This window comes from Cricetulus griseus, chromosome 5, assembly GCF_003668045.3.
Source record: "Cricetulus griseus strain 17A/GY chromosome 5, alternate assembly CriGri-PICRH-1.0, whole genome shotgun sequence".
Taxonomy (NCBI): domain Eukaryota; kingdom Metazoa; phylum Chordata; class Mammalia; order Rodentia; family Cricetidae; genus Cricetulus; species Cricetulus griseus.
Window position 1 is genome coordinate 102,610,282 of NC_048598.1, and position 21,092 is coordinate 102,631,373.

Genomic DNA, 21,092 nt, shown 5'->3' on the forward strand with positions numbered 1-21,092 from the left:
TCTGGCTCTATTCTGCTTGGCCAAATCAGCTTCTTTATTAACCAATGGCAATAAAACATATTCACAGCATACAGAGGGACATACCACATCATTTCCCCCTTTCTGTTTAATCAAAAGGAAGGGTACAGTTACTATTTGTATTTGAAAAATTAAACAAAATACTCTATCTTTGCAAGTCTAAAGTTTTATATCTAATTTATCTTTCGTCATAACTAAGTAAAACTATAATTATAACTATAATAGTTATAAGTTTTATATATATATAGTTATAAGTCTTCAACTCCATCAAAGACCCCAGAAGTGAATAGTAGACAACTTCTAAAACTCTAAAATTGACAGCTATCTGGCTGCCTGGATGGTCACCCAAAGTTGTTCTGTAACATTGGGGCATCCATATTCAGCCTGCAAGCCTAAAGTATCTGGCAGATTTCTCAGTGAAGCAGTCCTACCTATATTGGCAGTTTGTCAGTCATTATTCTCTGTCCAAAGAATGTCTGACAGACTCTTCCATGAAGTTGGAACCCTGAACTACTGTCCCATCTTGTTTTGCCAAGTTCAGCAGTCATTTTTTTTAATGTATCCTATATATTCAATTTATACAGCATACAGAAAGTAGTCCAGACAAAAGCAGTTTCTTGTTCAAATGGCTAGCCCTGACACATTGAAAGCAAACTCCATAAGGAGCTTCTTAGCTTCTTTGATACACATCATTATCCTTAAGTTATTGTTACTGCCAGGAGCAGACATGTCTCACTGCTGAGAAAAGTCTAAGTTCTTAAAACATTTTAAATGCCATATTCTGTAGGTCTTTGAAGTGTTTGAAGATTACCTATGTGAAATAAATCTTTGTATTACCTTGAAAACCTAAATAACATGACTAGAAGTTTGATAGACATGGGTGACTATTAGCTTGCAATTCTTCATTATCCTGACTATCTTTTAAGGATTAAAGCTTCATATTGCATAATAAGTATGAGCTGTATAGGTAATATCTTAAGCAAAAATAGAAAATATGTAGTATGAGGACAATACTCTTAAATTTGTATTAATATACAAAAATTCATGCCAATGCAAAATATCTGAGATTAATAATGATCTTTACATCCTATATTCCCCTAAATATAACAAACATCCATTATCCACCAAATAACCAAAGACCATCCATAAACCCCAACCCTAGGGAATGTGGATGTCATTTTCTCCAAATTGCTTCCTGCAGTCTGTGGATGAAATATCTTTAGGGTCCCTGATAAAATTTTGAGATAATGGACAAGTACTGGGAGGACCAGTGGTAACCTGTGTTGAGAGATATCATCTGTCAAGGTTCAGAAGGTCTCCCTTGATCAAAACTGGTCCATCTTAACCTGAAACAAATCCATAGCCTTTTGGTTTCTGTGGAAAGTAAGGTGTGGGAGACCAAATAATTCTGTTATGGAATATTTTGGGGCCCAGCCTCCAGCTCCTGCAAACATGGAACACAGGAAAGCTCTGGCCCACTATTGTAGTGTTAATGCTAGTAAGGTCACTATTGTTTACCATGGCCTCAGGGTAATATGCCTCCTATTTGCATCTCTGTGGGCCTAAGCATCTGAATAGGCATAGATGCCAGCTGTGTGAGTGACTAGGGAGGTCAGAGGTTAGGGGCTAGCAACCAGAGCAGAGAGGAGAACACGGAGAGAAATGGTTCCCTCGTGGTCATGACAGGATGGTTAAGAAACACCAGAGAAGATGGCTAATAAAGAAATGACTCTAGTACTACAACATGGAACTGAGAGCTCTCTAAAGATGACAAGATGCCTATGTTTGGTCTTTATTGCCACTGGGTTGCTAGGAGCTTCCAGGTCCACACACCCCCCCTCAGGCTGAACCTCATGGATTAAGGCTGAGACATGCTGAGCCACAACAGTAAGGCAAAACTGCTTCTCCAAAGCAATGCATCTTTTAATTTACATTTTACAAATATTAATTTTTAACTTGTGTTTTAAAGATAAAGCATTTAGGTTGGTATATTTTATCAGTATCTCTTCTAATCCCATGTTTCCCAGCAGCAGTCTCTTGCCCATGAGCCATCAAAAAATTCAAAATCAACACAATAACATATACAATCAAGACTCACTTTGTATTTCTCATCTTTATGTGGCTTTTTTCTTTTTACTTTCTAAGACTTTAACTATTTCTTTTAATAACTGTCTATACACAATTTTTCAAGCCTATAGAGAGTTTTTAATCATGCTGTGACACAGAGGTTTCTTTTGGTCTGAATCTGTCTTTATAATGCATATCTGTAATCACTGTTTGATCAATGTTTAAATTGGTAAGTGGGATTGGCTAGGATCAAAATGGTAGCTTTGGCAGTTGGCTCCATCCAGTTTGGCTTTCCAACATGGCAGAGGTACATTCACTGCAAGCTCTGGCAATCACATTTCCTCACTGACAAAATTCTCTGCCATTTGTGTTTCTGAGAATATGATTGGAAGTATTTAAGCTCAAAATCAAATACCAGGATTCAAAAATAATGGGATGACAGGATAAATACCATTTTCTATTGTAAATACAGTTTATTATTCAAATTATCATGTGTTTCTGTATTCTTGGAAAATGTTTACAACTTGAAAACAGACAACATTTTACCTATAGAGTGGCTCTACTTATTTTACTAGAGCAGTAGTGAGATATCTCTGTAGAGAAAATGTATGTGGATTGTAAGGCCTGGCCTCATTTATTAGTTTCATGGGGATTTTCATCAGTTTGAATGTTTTCATGATTTTGAAGGACACTTCAATGTGTAAAGGCTCTACTGTACTGATTACATTCATAAGGTTTTTGTCAAACTGATTTCTTTCTTGCCCGTGAAGACGACTGTTCTGTATAAATTCTTTACCACATTAACTATATTCATAGGACTTGTCTCCAGTATGAGGTTTCTTTCAATTGAAGGTTACTGTTAAATACAAAATCTCTACCACATTGATTATACCCACAAGGTTTCTCTCTAGTATGAATTCTTTCATGCCTGTGAAGATGACTTTTACGTGAAAATGCTTTATCACATTGGTTACATTCATAGGGTTTCTCTCCAGTATGAATTCTTTCATGACTGTGAAGATGACTATTGTGTGCAAAGGCTTTACCACATTGGTTACATACATAGGGTTTCTCCCCAGTATGAATTCTTTCATGACTGCAAAGATAACTCTTCCTTGCAAAGGCTTTACCACATAGATTGCATTCATATGGTTTCTCTGCTGCATGACTTCTTTCAGGACTGAGATTATTCTTCTCTGCAAAGGATTTAGCATGTTCATTACATAGAAAGGGATTCTCTCCAGTATGTCTTCTTTCATGACTGAGAAGATTACTCTTCTGTGCAAAGGCTTTACCACACTGAGTACATTCATAGGGTTTCTCTCCAGTATGAATTCTTTCATGACTTCGAAGACTACCATTCTGTGTAAAGGCTTTACTACATTGATTACATTTATAGGGTTTCTCTCCAGTATGAATTCGTTCATGATTATGAAGAGAACTCTTCTGTGCAAAAGCTTTACCACACTGATTACACTCATAGGGTTTCTCTCCAGTATGACTTCTTTCATGACTGAGAAGATTGCATTTCTCTACAAAGGCCTTACCACATCGATTACATTCATAGGGTTTCTCTCCATTATGAATTCTTTCATGAATGAGAAGCTTATATTTGTGTGCAAAAGCTTTACCACAATGATTACATTCATGGGGTTTCTCTCCAGTATGAGTCTTTTCATGCCTGTGAAGATTACTCTTCTCAGCAAAGGATTTACCACATTGATTACATTCATAGGGTTTCTCTCCACCAAGAATTCTTTTATACATTTGAAGAAAACTGGGACTTGCAAAGGTTTTATCATATTGCTGATATTCATTGTTTTTCACTACAGAATGAGTTCTATATACTTGATGAAGACTGTGATATGCAGAGACTTTATCACTTTGATTATATTCACAGGGTTTTTCTTCCAAATGAGTTCTTTGGTGTAAAGAGGATTCAAATCTAATGGCTTTACATTCATAGAGATTCTCTTCATTAATGGTAGTTTTGTGTGTTTGAAGATACCTGTGATGGCAAAAATCTTTAGTACAAAGCTCACATTTTTCACTTCCTCTTCCCACATGAGATTTTTTATGTCTTTGATAAGAACTGGAAGAACTCAGAATTTCAGCACAGTGATTACTTAAATAACATTTTCTTATACTGTGAGTCATACTATCTGTGCAAACTGAACCAACACAGACCTGTGAATTTCCATCATCCTTGTTCTCATTAGCTTTTTCTCCAAAGAGAGAGGGTAAACTTGTTTCACAGTCATCATGTTTTCTCACAGTAGTGATTACATCATATCTTCTAATTGTTCCAGGAGAAACAGAGATAGAATGCTTCTTTACATATCTCTGATGCAAACATGGCTTGTATCCATAGTGACAGTTGACAGGACTATTAAAGGAAGAATACCATATAAAAGGTTTTCACATTACATTCACATAGTCTATTTTTTTTTTTTTGCCTCAGATGTGGTATATGGATTCAGGTTTCTATAAATTCCTTGTCTCTCATAAAATGGTCCTCTCACTAAACTATAGTAAATCACTCACTACAAACATATGAGGAGTACTATATTTAATATGGAAGATTGCTTATTAAAGATCTTGGAATAGTATAATCCCCTTATCAATGTATATATCTTATATGATGATTGAATGGCAAGACAATAAGTGAATAGACAATTCTACAGTATGCAACTTACGTGGCTATGGTTAAAAATGTGACATCTCTTATGACATTGTTTCCTTGTCTTATCCTTATAGGAGTGTTTTCCAATCATTGATCAGCTACCTGACCTTGGACTACATGGTGCTGTGATAGTGTAATAATCATCAGAAAGCTGTGCTAATTTACATTTCTTCCAAGGCCCATATATATCAGCTTGCACATGCAAATTACCTTCCATGTCTTCCAGAACTTTGACAATATTCTTCAATACTGTGGTCTTCCCATTTGTACCCTAAAATACAGTACCAGAAAATGTATGAGATATATAACTGGAAATTAGGCACAACTGAAATTAGCATCTTTTGTGAATCTTTAAACAATGCCTGATTTACTCACTAGATTCTTTCTCTTTCCCATTCAAAATCACAGAAGAGCAACTATCTCCAAGAAAGGCTTGGCCCTTAAGTTAAAAACTGACAGAAAGCTCACATTCCTACCTATAGAAGTGAGGTTCCAATATGTTTCCAGCATCACATCTTTGTAGAGACTCTTCTGGCAGGAATCCAGCAAAGCCCACTCTTCATGAGTGAAGTTCACATGCACATCCTCACAGGTCACTGCATCCTAAATATCCCACATTGTACATAATAGAAATGGTGACATGGAATGCTTTGCAAATGTGCACTTCAGTGACAATATATTTACATAATTTATTTTTTAGTTATATCCTATCACGTGGGTAATAAAATACCAAAGGCAGTCACCAACACATTTTAAACAGAAACACAAAAGAATAATCATTCTCTCCAAATGTGTACCCACAAAACAGAATAGGCCATTGCAGGAGAAATGCCTAGAGGCATTCATACAGAGTAACACAACAACACCAGCAAATTTTATCAAAATTATTAACATAAAAAGGGAGACAACATGGGTATGGTGAGGCCCAACTTTAATCCCAAATCTCAGGAGGCAAAGGCAGGTGATACTCTGTGATTTCCAAGTCAGCTTGGTCTGTGTAGAGAGTTCCAAGACAGCCAATGGTACATAATGACACACTGTCTCAAACAAAAAACAAACACATAGAAATCACGCAGAGTTTCACTCAAAATTCCTCAATAAAGTTAAAACATTCACTCCAATTCTGTAGTTCTCAATCATAAACTGATGTAAGGCTAATAATTCCTAGGGAGGAAAGCATTTTAGTAAATTACTGACTGACTATTAAAGTATTCTCAAAAATTAGTAAAGGCTGACCATAAAGACTCATAAAAATGACAGAATATATAAAGAAGTATCAACAGATAAGATCACCTATTGCTTTTGAAGAGTTCCCAGATCAGTTCACAGCACTCACTAGAGGTTACTACCAATTACATCTATCATTAGGTCAAGAAAATCCAATGCTCTCTTTTGACTTCAGTAAATACCAGGCAGACAAGTGATAGTTCACTCACGACCACCTGTAACTCCAGTACTAGGGGATTTGACTCCTTTTGGTTCCCATGGGCACCAGGCAAACACACTACACAGGCATGTAAGTAGGAAAACATTCATATATAACAAAATTATTATCCTAATAAAACAAAAAATATAAAGGGACTGAAGATGTACCTCAGTTAGGTAGCATTCTTGCCTAGCGTGCATGAATCCCTCAGTTTAATTTCTGTTCCATGTAGGGTATAAGGATTAGGATGCCTGTAATCATAGCATATAAGAGGTGGATGTAGTAGGACCAGAAGTTCAATGTAATCTTGGGGATGTAGGAAAATTGAGGGCAGCCTGGGCTATATAGCATACTGCCTCAAGAAACAAGAACACAAAAACAATCACACAAGAATATCCTAGGAGAAAGAAGAGAAAACCATATGGGATGCAAGTTACTAGAGTTATAAAAACCCACAAATCTGGAATAGGTATTGATTTCATTCATAGTCAACAGAAATGGCAACCTAGGTATGGGAACCAAACTCTTGTCTTCTGCAAATGTCCTTTGTACATTTTCCACTGAGCCACCTTCCCAGCCTCTAGAGAGTGTTTATGCACAACATGGCTTCAGTTTCTTACTGTTATTAGCAGCAGAAGACATATTGATCTTGGAGGAGACAGACCCTTAGAATGCACCAGGAATGTCTGTATCTAAAGGAAACAGGATTTTACTGTACACCAGCAAAAATCCATTGGATCAAATGAACAGTTATTGCTTGTCAAGTTACAACCATCAGATCCCTATATAATTATGTATGGCTCTGAAAACAAAATATTGAGGTTTAGGTTAAAGCCTGCAGAACAGAGGTCTCCCTAAAATGAAACCTTTAGTGAAAGGTCTTTTTCAAAAGGTATGGAGACCTGACTGATACCTCTGATCTCACCAACTGGGAAGTGGAAGAATGAGAACTGGGACTTCAAGGTCAATTTGTGCCCCATTAGGTCCTATCTCAAGGAAAGAAAAACACGCAAACAAAAAAGTCTCTCTGAGGTGACACATGAAGGTCCCCACTGATTGAAAGGAGCTCTAGGAAAAAGAGAGGAATAGTCCCACATAAAACACTTCATTATCATTGTAAGACTTATCTGTTTAATATCCATAATTAAGTTGAAGGAACATTTTAATCTCATCACTACTTTTCAGTGTCTCCTGGTTGGGGAGCCCCTGTCTCTAGGTCCTAGATCCCAAGGCCCATCCAGTGCCACCCCACCCATCACTCCCCAGCACCTGGTCAGCAGGAGCACCCAGAAGCATGTACACCACCTGCACTGATTGGAGAAAGACTGGTCCCCTAAGACACAGTCACCACGTGTACTGATGGTGTACTGATTGGAAAAAGAATTAACACATGTACCTATAATTACGCCAAACCCAGATGGGTACACAGCAGTGCAAGAACACACTCAACAACATAAAGAGCAATATGGCACCACCAGAAGCTAGTGATTCTACAACAGTAAAATCTGAACATCCCAACAACACAGATGAAACAGTAGAAAATGATCTTTATGAAGATGAAAGAGGCTCTAAAAGAGGAAATTAAAATTTCCCTTAAAGAAACACAGGAAACTGTACCAGTCTTGCCTCCATCCAGGAGAAGAGGACAGACATCAGAGTATTGGATCTGTTTGCATCTACCAGAAGGGAACCTTGGTCCCATACCCACCAGGAGAGGAAGAGACTCCTGCTACACCCTCCCGAAGGATGGGAAGAAGACAATATAAAAGCACAACCAGTTCCTCCTGTAAGCGACCTGAGGTAACCTGTGAAGATGGTTCGCTACTCTCTCTCTCGACCCAGAAAACCCTACAAAATCATGCAAGTCAAGAGGTTCAAATCTCCGGGTTCACTTTAAGAATACCCGTGAAACTGCCCAGGCCATCAAGGGTATGCATATCCAAAAAGCCACCAAATACCTGAAAGATGTCACATTGAAGAAGCAATGTGTGCCATTCCGTCGATACAATGGTGGAGTCGGCAGGTTTGCCAAGGCCAAACAGTGGGGCTGGACACAGGGTCGGTGGCCAAAAAAGAGTGCTGAATTTTTGCTGCACATTCTTAAAAATGCAGAGAATAATGCTGAGCTTAAGGGTCTAGACGCAGATTCTCTGGTCATCGAACACATTCAGATGAACAAAGCACCTCAGATGCGTCGCCGAATTTACAGAGCTTACGGCCAGATTAACCCATACATGAGCTCCCCTGCCACATCGAAATGATCCTCACAGAAAAGGAACAAATTGTTCCAAAGCCAGAAGAGGAGGTTGCACAGAAGAAAAAGATATCCCAGAAGAAACTGAAGAAACAAAAACTTATGGCACGGGAATAAATTCAGCATAAAATAAATGCAGATAAAAGAAAAAAAAAAAAGCACATCCAACAACAGAAAACCCAATAAGACACCACTGGAGACTAGGGACCCTACACCAGCAAGACCTGAACATTACACTACAGATGATGCAGAAGAGAATGACCTTAAAAACATCATCTTCATGAAAATAGTAGAGGGCCTCAAAGAGGATATGAGAAAGTCTCTTAAAGAAATGGAAGAAAACACAAACCAAAAAATACAAGGCATCAACAAATCTTTCAAGGAAACAGTTCAAGACCTAAAAACTGAAATAGAGACAATAAAGAAAATACAATCTGAGGGAATGCTGGAAATAGAAAGGCTGGGTAAACGATCAGGAACCACAGATGCAAGCATAACCAACAGAATAAGAGATGGAAGAATCTCAGGAGTTGAAAATACACTAGGAGAAATAGACTCACCAACCAAAGAAAATATTAAGTTCAACAAATCCCTAACACAAAATATCTAGGAAATATGGGATACTGTGAAAAAACTAAACCTAAGAATAATAGGTATAAGGGCTGGAGATATGGCTCAGGGGTTAAAAGCACTGGCTGCTCTTCCAGAGGTCCTGAGTTCAATTCCCAGCAACGACATGGTGGCTCACAACCATCTGTAATGAGATCTGGTGCCCTCTTATGGCCTGTAGGCATACACATAGGCATAATACTGTATACATAATAATAAATCTTTTTTTTTTCTGAGACAGAGTTTCTCTGTGTAGTTTTGGAGCCTCTCCTGGCACTCGATCTGGAGACCAGGCTGGCCTCAAACTCACAGAGATCCACCTGCCTCTGCCTACCGAGTGCTGGGATTAAAGGCATGACCCACCAACATAATAATAAATCTTTTAAAAAAAAAAAAAGTAAAATAGGTATAGAAGGAAGTGAAGAAATCCAACTCAAAAATGCAGAAAACATATTCAACAAAATCATAGAAGAAAACTTTCCCAACCTAAAGAAAGACATACCAATGAAAGTACAAAAGGCCTAAAGAACACCAAATAAAGGGGGCCACAAAAAAAGTTTCCCCACATAATAATCAAAACAACAAACATACAGAATAAAGAGAAAATATTAAGAGCAGCAAAGGGAAAAGGTCAAGTAACATGTAAAGGCAAACCTGTCAAAATTATACCTGACTTTTCCATGGAAACTCTGAAAGCCAGAGGTCCTGGATAGATATTCTATCTACACTAAGAGACCACAGATACCAGCCAGACTACTATACCCAGCAAATCTTTCAATCAATATAGATGGAGAAAACAAGATATTCCATGACAAAACCAGATTCAAACAATACATATCCACCAATCCAGACCTACAGAAAGTTCTGGAAGGAAAACTGCAACCCAAGGAAGTTAACTACAACCAGAACAATATAGGCAATAGATAATCCCACATTACCAAGAGCCAAAAGCAAAAAGGGGTGGAAACCCACACACAATTTCACCACCAACACCACCAAATCTAAAACAAACAAGAATGAACAATCAATGGTCATTAATATCCCTCAATATTAATGGTCTTAACTTGCCTATAAAAATAAACAGGTTAACAGAATGGATAAGAAGACAGAATCCATCCTTCTCTTGCATACAAGAAATACACCTCAACTTCAAAGACAGATAGTACCTAAGAATTAAGGGTTGGGAAAAGATTTTCCAATCAAAAGGACCCAAGAAACAAGCAGGGGTAGCAATCCTAATATCGAACAAATTGTACTTCATCAATCAAAAGGGATGAAGGAGGTCACTTCCTACTCATAACAGGAGAAATTCATCAACATGAAGTCTCAATTCTGAACATCTATGCCCCAAATACAAAGGCATCCACATTCATTAAAGAAACATCACTAAAACTCAAATCACACATAAAACACCTCACACTTATAGTGGGAGACTTCAACACCCTACTCTCACCACTAGACAGGAACACCAGACAGAAACTTAACAAAGAAACAAAGGAACTAATAGAAGTTATGACCCAATTTGATTTAACAGACATCTATAGAACATTCCATTCTAACACAAAAGAATATACCTTCTTTTCAGCACCACATGGAACATTCTCTAAAATGGACCACATAATTGGCAACATAGCAAGCTTCAACAAGTAGAAAAAAATTAAAATAACCCCCTGTATCTTATCAGACCACCATGCTTTAAAGTTAGAATGCAACAACAACACAAATTGCAGAAAACCTACAAACTCATTGAAATTAAATAACGCCTAATTGCACAACTCTTGGGTTGAGGAAGAAATAAAAAAAGAAATTAAAGATTTCCTAGATTTCAATGAGAATATGGGCACAACATACCCAACCTTTGGGACACTTTGAAAGCAGTGCTAAGAGGAAAGTTCAAAGTGCTAAGTGCCCACTTGAAGAAACAGGAGAAATCTATCAGGATGAAGTATCAATTATGAACTAGAGAATTAACAGCACAACTGAAAGCTCTAGAACACAAAGAAGCCAATGTACCCTGGAGGAGTAGACAACAGGAAATAATCAAATTGAGGGCTGAAATTAATAAAATAGAAACTAGGAAAACAATACAAAGAATCAATATAACAAAGAGTTGGTTCTTCGAGAAAATCAACTAGATAGACAAACTTTTATCCAAACTTACCAAAAGGCAGAAAGAGAACATGCAAATTAATAAAATCAGGAATGAAAAGGGGAACATAACAACAGAAACAGAGGAAATCCAGAGAATCATCAGGTCATACTTCAAAAACCTGTATTCTCCAAAATTTGAAAATCTAAAGTTAATGGACAATTTTCTGGATAGATTTCACTTACCAAAGTTAAATCAAGAACAGATAAGCAACTTAAGTAGACTTATAACCCCTAATGAAATAGAAGTAGTCATCAAAAGCCTCCCAACCAAAAAAAGCCCAGGACCAGATGGCTTCAGTGTAGAATTCTACAAGAAATTCAAGGAGCCGCTACTACCAATTCTCCTCAAAGTATTCCATACACTAGGAGGAGAAGGGTCATTGCTAAACTCTTTTAACGAAGCTTCAATAACCTTGGTACCCAAGCCACACAAAGACACAACTAAGAAATTGAACTATAGACCAATATCCCTCATGAACTTTGATGCAAAAATTCTCAATAAAATACTGGCAAATCGAATCCAAGAACACATCAGAGAAATCATCCACCATGATCAAGTAGGCTTCATCTCTGGAATGCAAGGATGGTTCCACATACGAAAGTCCATCAATGTAATCCACCATATAAACAGACTGAAAAAAAAAAAAAAACAACATATGATTATCTCACTAGATGCTGAAAAAGCCTTTGACAAAATCCAGCACTCCTTCATGATAAAGGTCTTGGAGAGATCAGGGATAACAGGAACATACCTTAACATAATAAAAGGAATTATACAGCAAGATGACAGCCAACATCAAATTAAATGGAGAGAAACTCAATGTAATTCCTCTAAAATCGGGGACAAGACACGGCTATCCACTCTGTCCATATCTCTTCAATATTGTACTTGAAGTTCTAGATAGAGCAATAATACAACAAAAGAAGATCAACAGGATACAAATTGGAAAGGAAGAAGTTAAACTTTCACTATTTGCATATGATATGATAGTTTACATAAGTGACCCAAAAAATTCTTCCCTACAACTAATAAATACCTTCAGCAAAGTGGCAAGATACAAGATTAACTCAAAAAAAACAAAAACAAAAACAAAAAACAGTAGCCCTACTATATACAGATAATAAACACGCTGAGAAAGAAATAAGAGAAACATCACCCTTTACAATTGCCACAATCAACATAAAATACCTTGGGGTAACACTAACCAAAAAAGTGAGAGACCTGTACCCTAAGAATTTTGATTCTTTAAAGAAAGAAATTAAAGAAGATACCAGAAAATGGAAAGATCTCCCATGTTCTAGGATAGGTAGGATCAACAAAGTAAAAATGGCAATCTTGCCAAAAGCAATCTACAGATTCAATGTAATCCCCATCAAAATCCCAGCACAAGTCTTCAAAGACCTTGAAAGAACAATTCTCAAACTTATATGGAAAAACAAAAGACCCAGGATAGCCAAAACAACTCTGCACAATAAAGGAATTTCTGAAGGCATCACAATCCCTGACTTCAAGCTCTATTATAGAGCTCTAGAGAGTCCTGAAAACAGCTTGGTATTGGCAAAAATAGACAGGTAGACCAATGAAATCAAATTGAAAACCCTGATATAAATCCACACACCTATGAACACCTGATTTTTTTTTTTACAAAGAAGCTAAAAATATACAATGGGGGATAAAAGCATCTTTAACAAATGGTCCAGGCATAACTGGATGCTGACATATAGAGGAATACAAATAGATCCAACTCTACTGGATTCCTGTCAAAGCCTTCAGAAGTCAGCCATCTGGGTTCTGATCTGCAGTAAAAGATAAGAGTTAAGTGACCTTAATTAACCTGTCCTGTGCCCCACCCTAAGGAATACTCTGTAAACTGGCTATATTAGACTCCTTGGGACAAGCCGCTGTCAGAACTGATGTTTTAAGATAATCTATGTGGGGCTATGATTTATAATTTAAGTTTTTAGTGTTAGTATGAGGTGACTGTAGATTCAATCCAATCAAACTTGGATCCACAAAATGGGGAGTGGGTGGGGGATAGTCTTGTTTCTTTGAATACCTTTTTATAAAGACAGTGCTTGTTCTGTTCCACATTAAGGCTTTGCTTTGACTTGGATTAAGTTCTTTGACAGCATATTGTGTAGTGAAATAGCCTGAATAAGACATTAGTTTTGTGAAATGCCAATTCACAATTTTGTGAATTTGCCAATCCCCAGGTGAAACCAGATAGATCGCCTTTGATAAAAAGGGCAGCAGATGCCAGAAGCTTCACTCCAGGTGCTGCTCAAGCCTCCTCTAATCAGGTGTAAACGGAACTGCTGTGAACGAAGTGGTGTGGAGGTGGGGAGAGGTTCACTGACCTGTCTTAACAATGCAAAGCAACAGGAGCAAAACCTCACCAACACCCTGAAGTTGTTTCATGAATCTTGCATGGTGTCTGATAAATCCTTGTGTGTGCCCCAAATTTGAAGATACTGGCTATTCTGTAGAAACATTCCTTGTTCCAGCCAGCTTTGTTGTCCACCTTGGGAGTATGTTTGTGATGTTCACTTGGAAAGGTAGGAGACTACCCAATGATGTAGTACTTCTCTTCTTAGTAATTACAACTTAACTTTGCAGTAGTACTTGGCCCTTAAAGAGATTATTGCTATGTTTGTTCCTTTCTGCCTAATGAAATAGTCTGGCAATTAACCTACTAGAAATGGTGCAGTATAAACTATATTTGCAACTGACTACATAATGGCAGTACCTGGATTTCTGTGTAATAAACCCCTTTGCCAAATGCAGTTCAGATTTGCTAGCTACATACAGGAGTGAAAACAGGTAATGAGGCAAGCTCTCCCAGCTTGAGAGTACGTCTTAAAGTTCGGTGAATGAGTGCAGCAGTGTAGGAAGCCAGGGAGGTATAGGGCAGTGTTTTCCTGACCAGACTGCAAGCCATTCTGGGCAATAATGTTGGCATGATCTGATCCAGCCAGGGGAAATTGGATGATTAGGAGTTTGATATTCTTGGTTAAACTGAAGACTTATTTGGGCACCAAAAACCTTAACAAATAATCTCACACCTTGAGCCACATACTTCCCTTAACGTATGCTTTTTACCCCTCACCTCCGAATTCTGTTTGGGGTTAGGATTTAAGAAGTGAATGAAGACAGATGTGAAGATGTTTGTTTAACGGCATACTGTACTGGAACACTGAAGACCTGCAGCAGATGTAAATTCCAAGTCTTGTTCTAATTTTTTAAGATTGTGAAATTATCAAAATACACATGAATCAAGTTTTAATACACTGTCTGGGTGGATGAGGCTATCCATTGCACCATTTCTTTCTTTGGGTTCTTAGTCATGGTTCAGCTCTGTAACATTAACATTGAATACAAAGTAAATCTATGAATGAAAATAAAAAAAAAAAAAACCTCTGAGATACCATCTTAAATCCGTCAGAATGGCTCATGCTGGAGATGATGTGGTGTAAGAGGAAAACTCCTCCACTACTGGTAGGAGTGCAAAGTTGTACAAACACTTTGGAAATCATTATAGCAGTTTCTTAGAAAATTGGGAGTCAATCTAATTGGGAGTCAATCTACTTCAAGATCCAGCAATACCACTTGGGCAAATACCCAAAGGATGCACACTCATGCCACGAAGACCTATGTTCATAGCAGCATTATTTGTAATAGCCAGAACCTAGAAGCAACCTAGATGCCCCTCAATCAAAGAATGAATAAAGAAAATGTGGTACATTTATTTACACAATGGAGTACAACTTGGTGGTAAAAAATCAATGACATCTTGAAATTCCCAGGCAAATCGATGGAACTAGAAACCATCTTGAGTTAATCCAGACACAGAAAGACAAGCAAAGCATGTACTCACTCATAACTGGATTTTAGACATAATGCAAAGGATAACCAGCCTATAGTCCACAACTCCAGAGAAGCCACCAAACAAAGAGGACTCTAAGTGGGACAGACATGGACACCCCCCCCAAGGGAAAATAGACAAGATTTCCTGAGTAAATTGGGAATGTGGGGGAGGGGAAGGGTAGTAGGAAGGTGAGGAGGTAATAAGGGGGAGGGCAACATGAGGGATCAGGAAGTTAAGGGAAGGACAGAGAGGGAGAACAAGGAAAGAGATATATTGATAGAGGGAGCTATTATGGGGTTATGAGAAACCTGGCACTAGGGAAATTTCCAAGAGCCCATAAGGATGACACCAACGAAGAATCACCCTATAATCAGATTGATGACTAACGTAATTGCCATCTTAGAGCCTTCATCCAGTGACTGGTGGAAACAGATGCAGAGATCCATAGGTAAGCACTGGGCTGAACTCCTGGAGTCCAATTGTAGAGTTGAAGGAGCAAAGGGGTCAAGACCATGTTGGGGAAATCCACAGAAACAGCTGACCCAAGCAAATGGGAGCTCACTGATTCCATCTGGGGAACCAAAGTAGGACCCCTGAATTTGGGTGACACTTGGGGGTTTTGTGAAGTGTATGGGGCCACTGACAATGGAACCAGTACATATCTCTAATACATGAGCTTGCCTTTTTGGAACCCATTCCCTATGGAAAGATACCTTACTCAGCTTACAAAGGGGGGGGGGGCTTGGTCCTGCCCCAAATGATGTGACAAACTTTACCAGTCCCCATGGGAGGCCTCACCTTCTCTGAGGAGTAGATGGGGTAGGGTGGGGAGAGATCAGTGTAGATGGAAGTTTCTTTTCCACCTGGTTCCACGGCCCTCAGTCCCAAATAAATACACAGAGGCTTATATTAGTTATAAACTTTTTGGCCGATGGCTTAGGCTCCTTACTGGCTAACTCTCTTAATTATTAGCCCGTAACTATAATTTATATATTTCTACATGGCATTATCTTACTCCGCATCCTATCTTTCCAGTGGCTACATGGTGGTCTCTTTGGAGGCTCAATCTATGCATTCTATCCCCAGAATTCTCCTCAACTGGCAGCACCCCTATACTTTCTGCCTTGCTACTGCCAATCAACCAATAAGAGAAACATATATACAGAAGGACATCCCCCATAATCTCCTCTTTTCTGTCTCATGAGACTCTTAATGTAAGGGTTGTGGGTTCATGCCCCACGTTGGGCACCAAAATGTAAGCAGAGTTCTTAATTGGTCTTCATAATAAAAAGACAGAGTCAGATACAGAGGGAAATCCTGAGAGATCAGAGAGAAGGAGCAAGCCACAGCACACCTTACCTCCTTAGCATCTCTGCAGACATGAAAGGAAGTTCCTGTTTCTCCCTGCTGATATCCTGAAGAGCTACCTCACTTCCTGTCTGTTCAAACCTCCATACCTCTATGGCTAGTTAGTGGCAAGCTCCATTCTTTGACACTCAGACAGGCTTTATTTTTATAAGCTAGATATCACCACAGGTCAGGAAGTGGGAGGATGGCTCACAAGAAAAAGCACACTTACTCTGGAAAGCATCACTTTGAGTTCAGCATTGTTTCCCCTGAGTGGATCCTGGCCCAGTCCCTTGTCCTATCTCCCTGTGATGGCTACTCTTGGTTGTTCACTTGATTACATTTGGAAAGAACTAAAATACAAACATGAAGGGCACACCTTGAGGTGTCTTTCCTTGATTTGAAGCAGGCAGATCCACTCCTAATATTTAACTGTGAGGGAGGAGCACACAGTCCTTTAGCCTGCATCCTGAAGCTAGAAGATGCACCCTTATTCTGGGCCACACCCTGCCCTCACCTTCAACTCCACTCCTTTACCTGCATTGGAGCATACTTTTTTCCAGATTGAAGGGTTTGCTGAAGACGAACAAATTCATAGACACTCACAGACTGCGCTACTTCTTAATTTTTGGAACTTCAAATCACAGCTAGCCATTGTTGGATTTGTTGGGCTGTTGCCTAAAAGTCATTCCAATAAATCCCCTTTCTGTGTGTTATACATATATGTATGTATAGTCATTCTGTAAACTTTGTTACTCTAAAGAATTGAGAATAATACAGATTTTGTATTAGACATCCACCAACCATGGTGGTATAATGAACTCTACATATTGTGCTGAAACAGCTCCTCTATCAGAAACTGCAAGGCTTAAAACCTACCACAATACTCATGTTATTTTATACTTGTCTGTCTTCAGACATGTATAAAATAACAAATTCAGCATTTTTTCATAGCTCATATTTTTGTTCATTCTAATTTGTCAGGTCCTTTAACATCTGCCAATGCCTAAACCAAGAGACTGGCCTCTGCCTGGCCACTACTTCTTTCTTTTCAGGCCACTCAAAAATCTTACAAGCTTTTTCAGTAAAATGCAAAGTCATTACAAGTACAATTCTCTTTGCCTTGTGAGCAAGCTCAGCAAATTATCAGGACCTCTACTCTGTTGTCATCTGTTGTCAGAATTAATCTCCAGGGGTTAAAATCCAACACCATTTGGCAAACAGATTAGTCATATCTCAGAATTTGACGATTGAAAATATTTTTACCTAACAGTTAATACCTATTCAAATATGACCACGGATTCTGCTCACTATACTATTAGTCATTTATTATACACCTTTCCCTTTGTAGGATTACCACAAGAAATAAAAACTGATAATACTCCTTTTTATACCAACATATGCTATAGAAAAATCTTCCATGTATGGAATAATAACCATGGTACTAGAATTCCTTACAATCTACAAGGAGAAGCTATTGTGGAACACCATCAACTACTGAAGCAACAAATATGTAACATAAAAAGTAGGTATATGCATCCACCCAAATCCCCATATACTATGGTGCACCTATCTATATTAACTTTAACTTTTTCACTAGAAAGGATAATGCATCTGCTGCCCAAAGGCATTTTGCCCTAAAGAAGACACAGCCTAAAAAGTACGCTACATGGGAAGATTTAGAGACTAACCAATGGAAGAGGACTGATGTTCTGTTAACATCCAGGGAAGCCTGTACTTGTGTCTTTCCAGAAAAACGAACAAAGACCCAGATGGCACCCACTATGATACATCCAACTAGAACAGCATCCCAGATACCACCAGACAAATGAAATACCTAAAGAGAGGCCAGGAAAAAAAAGAAAAATCAAGAGGAGATGCTCCAAGAGGAAGAGTAAGCCGTTGACTTGGAGAGACATCAAAACCCTAGGTCATCAAGCTGAGATTTTGATGAAACAGTAAGTATAAACAACTGATCCCAAAATGATGGTTTTATATCTGTGGACTGTATTAAATGTTAATTAATTCTCAGATAGCCAATATAAAATCAAAATGCTGTTTTGATTTTATAAGCGGGATTAAAAAAAAGCACCCATAACAGGAGACAGTTTGATGTTTTGTCATTTTAAAGATCTTTTAGATCCAATTATACAGGTAAAAGATGATGTAAAAATGTTCAGTCACATGAATACAGGATATTTTGGTTAGATTAATCTAATTTATCAGTCCAAACACTGTAATACAGACTTCAGCATAATTAAGTACTCTTTAGGAAGCTGAAAGTGGAAAATACAATTACATGAAGATGAAAAATCGAATATCTGAATCATTGCTTACTAAAGTTGTTATTACTGTACCTAGAATAAAACTGTTGTCAATAGTTTTGAAAATAACTTCTGACTTCATTTCCCACATAGCTTCGAACAAGAGCAATCTTTTTGTGTCATAGGAGACCCATCTAAAAAGAAATTTATTTGGCACAGGAATCACACATGAACAGTGTGCACATATAACGGGACAATATAGAATCTTCCCATATATATTTATAGGGCTTCTCCTGATACCCCAGTCAATGGCATTTTTTCTATCACATTGTTTATGCTTTGAGTATACTTGTATCCCTTCTAATAGCAATTTGGGAGTATTAGCATTTAAAAATGCATATAAATAAAAATTGGAACAAGACATATATCCTTTAGATTGATTCAAAGTAGTTTCCCAAGCAAAAACAAATAAGGAAGATGAACACAGGCCATAATAGTATGGCCCATACTTTTTTGTACAAGAGGATATAGTCTCATTGTTAGAAGTATTTTTTCCATATACTCCCCTTTCCAGCCTACATGTTATCCAATGCTGATACTAGTTTGATAATGTTCTTGAGTAGTTCCTCCCTCTATATGAGGAGAGGAAAGGAACTCCCCAGCCCCATTCCATACTAATCCCTCAGGATCATTACTATGGATGGTGATGGCATTATTATTAGGAAACCCCATCTTAATTCTTTGCATTCCTTTTTGATGTGAGCAGAAGCTACATGGCTCCCATCTATGACACAACCACAGGCAATATTAATAAGACCTTGGAACTCTTCTGGTCCTCTACATTGTTCCCAATGTATCTATTCACTTAAAGCTGAGACAAAAGGAGTGTTGCAAGGGGGGAAATGCGGTGCAATGAAAAGATTGTTAATATTTCCTTTAAACCCTTTTAGCTACTGATACAAATATGTTCTTCTCCCTTCATTTTTTTTGTTCCATTATGAATAACAGATAACTATCCCCTAGGTATTTCACACAATGAACTTTATGCCCAATACAGGTAGGAAGTGCTTCCATCCCTATATCATGAGATAAAATCAAATTTAAATGTTCTTCACTGAAAAATAAAGGATCTCTACTCTCACAGGATACTGGAATCCAATTTGAGTCATTAGTATAAATTGGAATACTTGAATCCCATCAATGCACTACTGGGTTCAGGGGAGGGTTAAGAATATAAGCCCAACAAACAAACAAAATCTTTGTTTTACTTACTTAAACAGTAGTGATTGCTAACAGGGCCAAGAACAAGGATTTAGGTGTTTTATTTCACCCCATATAATGAACCATCTTTTCTTCTTCATAGGGTAATTATTTTCAGCTGCCCCCAGGTGTGAAAGGTAAAAATCACTATGGAAAGGAATGGCTTGGTCATTGTTTTGGGAGTCTGACCCACAGTCAGATGAGCTATTCAGGAGGCAAGTAAGCATAAAGCTGTGGTCACTTGTTATCTCTCAATTTCAGCAGTCTTTCTAAAATCAAACCATCACTTGTATCTGTGCAAACATAAACATACCCTTTCCCCCATTTATAAGATTTCTTTTTATCCACTGTAAAGATTCTCCCCTTTTTTAAGAGTTTAACAAGAAGAATAAAATCAGTAAACTAAATGGGGAATTCTGCTTTGCCACCCAGAATCATCTGTCCCGGCCACCCAGCACAGGCCACATCTGCACCTCAAGGGAACCAGTGGTTAGGTCAACTGGTAGCAAGAGGCAAAAGAAAATCTCTCCTTGTTTCTTTGAGATCTACTCTGGCAAACAGGTCTGCGATGATGCCTATAACTTTGGGTCCTCCAACGTGAGTTCCCCTCGATGCACAGACAACTGGAACCATGAGGCCTCAGGTTGCCCGGAGTATCCTCCCCAGCCTGCACCTCTCTGGCTTTAAAATCAGTGCTAGCAGCTCAGGAGAGATGACTAACAGGCAGCAACTATCGCAGATGAGGGACTCCTGAGAACTGGGGTCAGGGACAGCAGAGACAGTGCACAGTGCCCACCACAACCCACAGGGGCTTCAAGAGCTGCCTTGATCCGTAAGAGTGCTCTCTCAAGATGGCTTCTAGGGGCCCAGCGGTACCCGGCACCAGCGTACATACCAAATATGTTGTAGCACATTACCCTCAATATTTTCTCTAATAATAGATTGGTAAAGAATGTCAGCAGGCATACAATGATTATCATTACAACTCAAAGAAGTTAAAGTAAATAATGAATAGACTAGGATTTTCATAGAATTAAGCACTGTCTTACCCACTTTGAGTTTAATAAACATGTTTTAATGTTCAGTTAGATCTTTCAATGGTGGCCTGTCCTCGAGGAATATAAGGGACATCAGTAATACATTTAAT

The 21,092-nt window shown here is 38.3% G+C and overlaps 1 protein-coding gene across 12 annotated transcripts in view; it reads right to left on the minus strand.

Moving 5' to 3' along the window:
* The window catches only part of LOC100767289 (zinc finger protein OZF), a 38,739-nt gene that overhangs the window by 10,099 nt on the left and 7,548 nt on the right, over positions 1 to 21,092 (minus strand). For 4 of the 12 annotated variants that reach the window (XM_035445611.1, XM_035445612.1, XM_035445615.1 and 1 more), the window contains 3 exons: positions 5,245 to 5,371; positions 4,979 to 5,039; positions 1,918 to 4,471 (listed from right to left, as the gene is read on the minus strand). In XM_035445611.1, coding sequence (XP_035301502.1) covers positions 2,896 to 4,471; positions 4,979 to 5,039; positions 5,245 to 5,371 — 1,764 coding nt within the window. In that variant the 3' untranslated portion in view covers positions 1,918 to 2,895. Of the gene's footprint in view, positions 1 to 1,917; positions 4,472 to 4,978; positions 5,040 to 5,244; positions 5,372 to 6,361; positions 6,446 to 8,152; positions 8,583 to 11,756; positions 11,806 to 21,092 lie in introns of those variants that run through there. The other 8 variants (XM_035445610.1, XM_035445616.1, XM_035445617.1 and 5 more) reach the window with 8 other exon arrangements.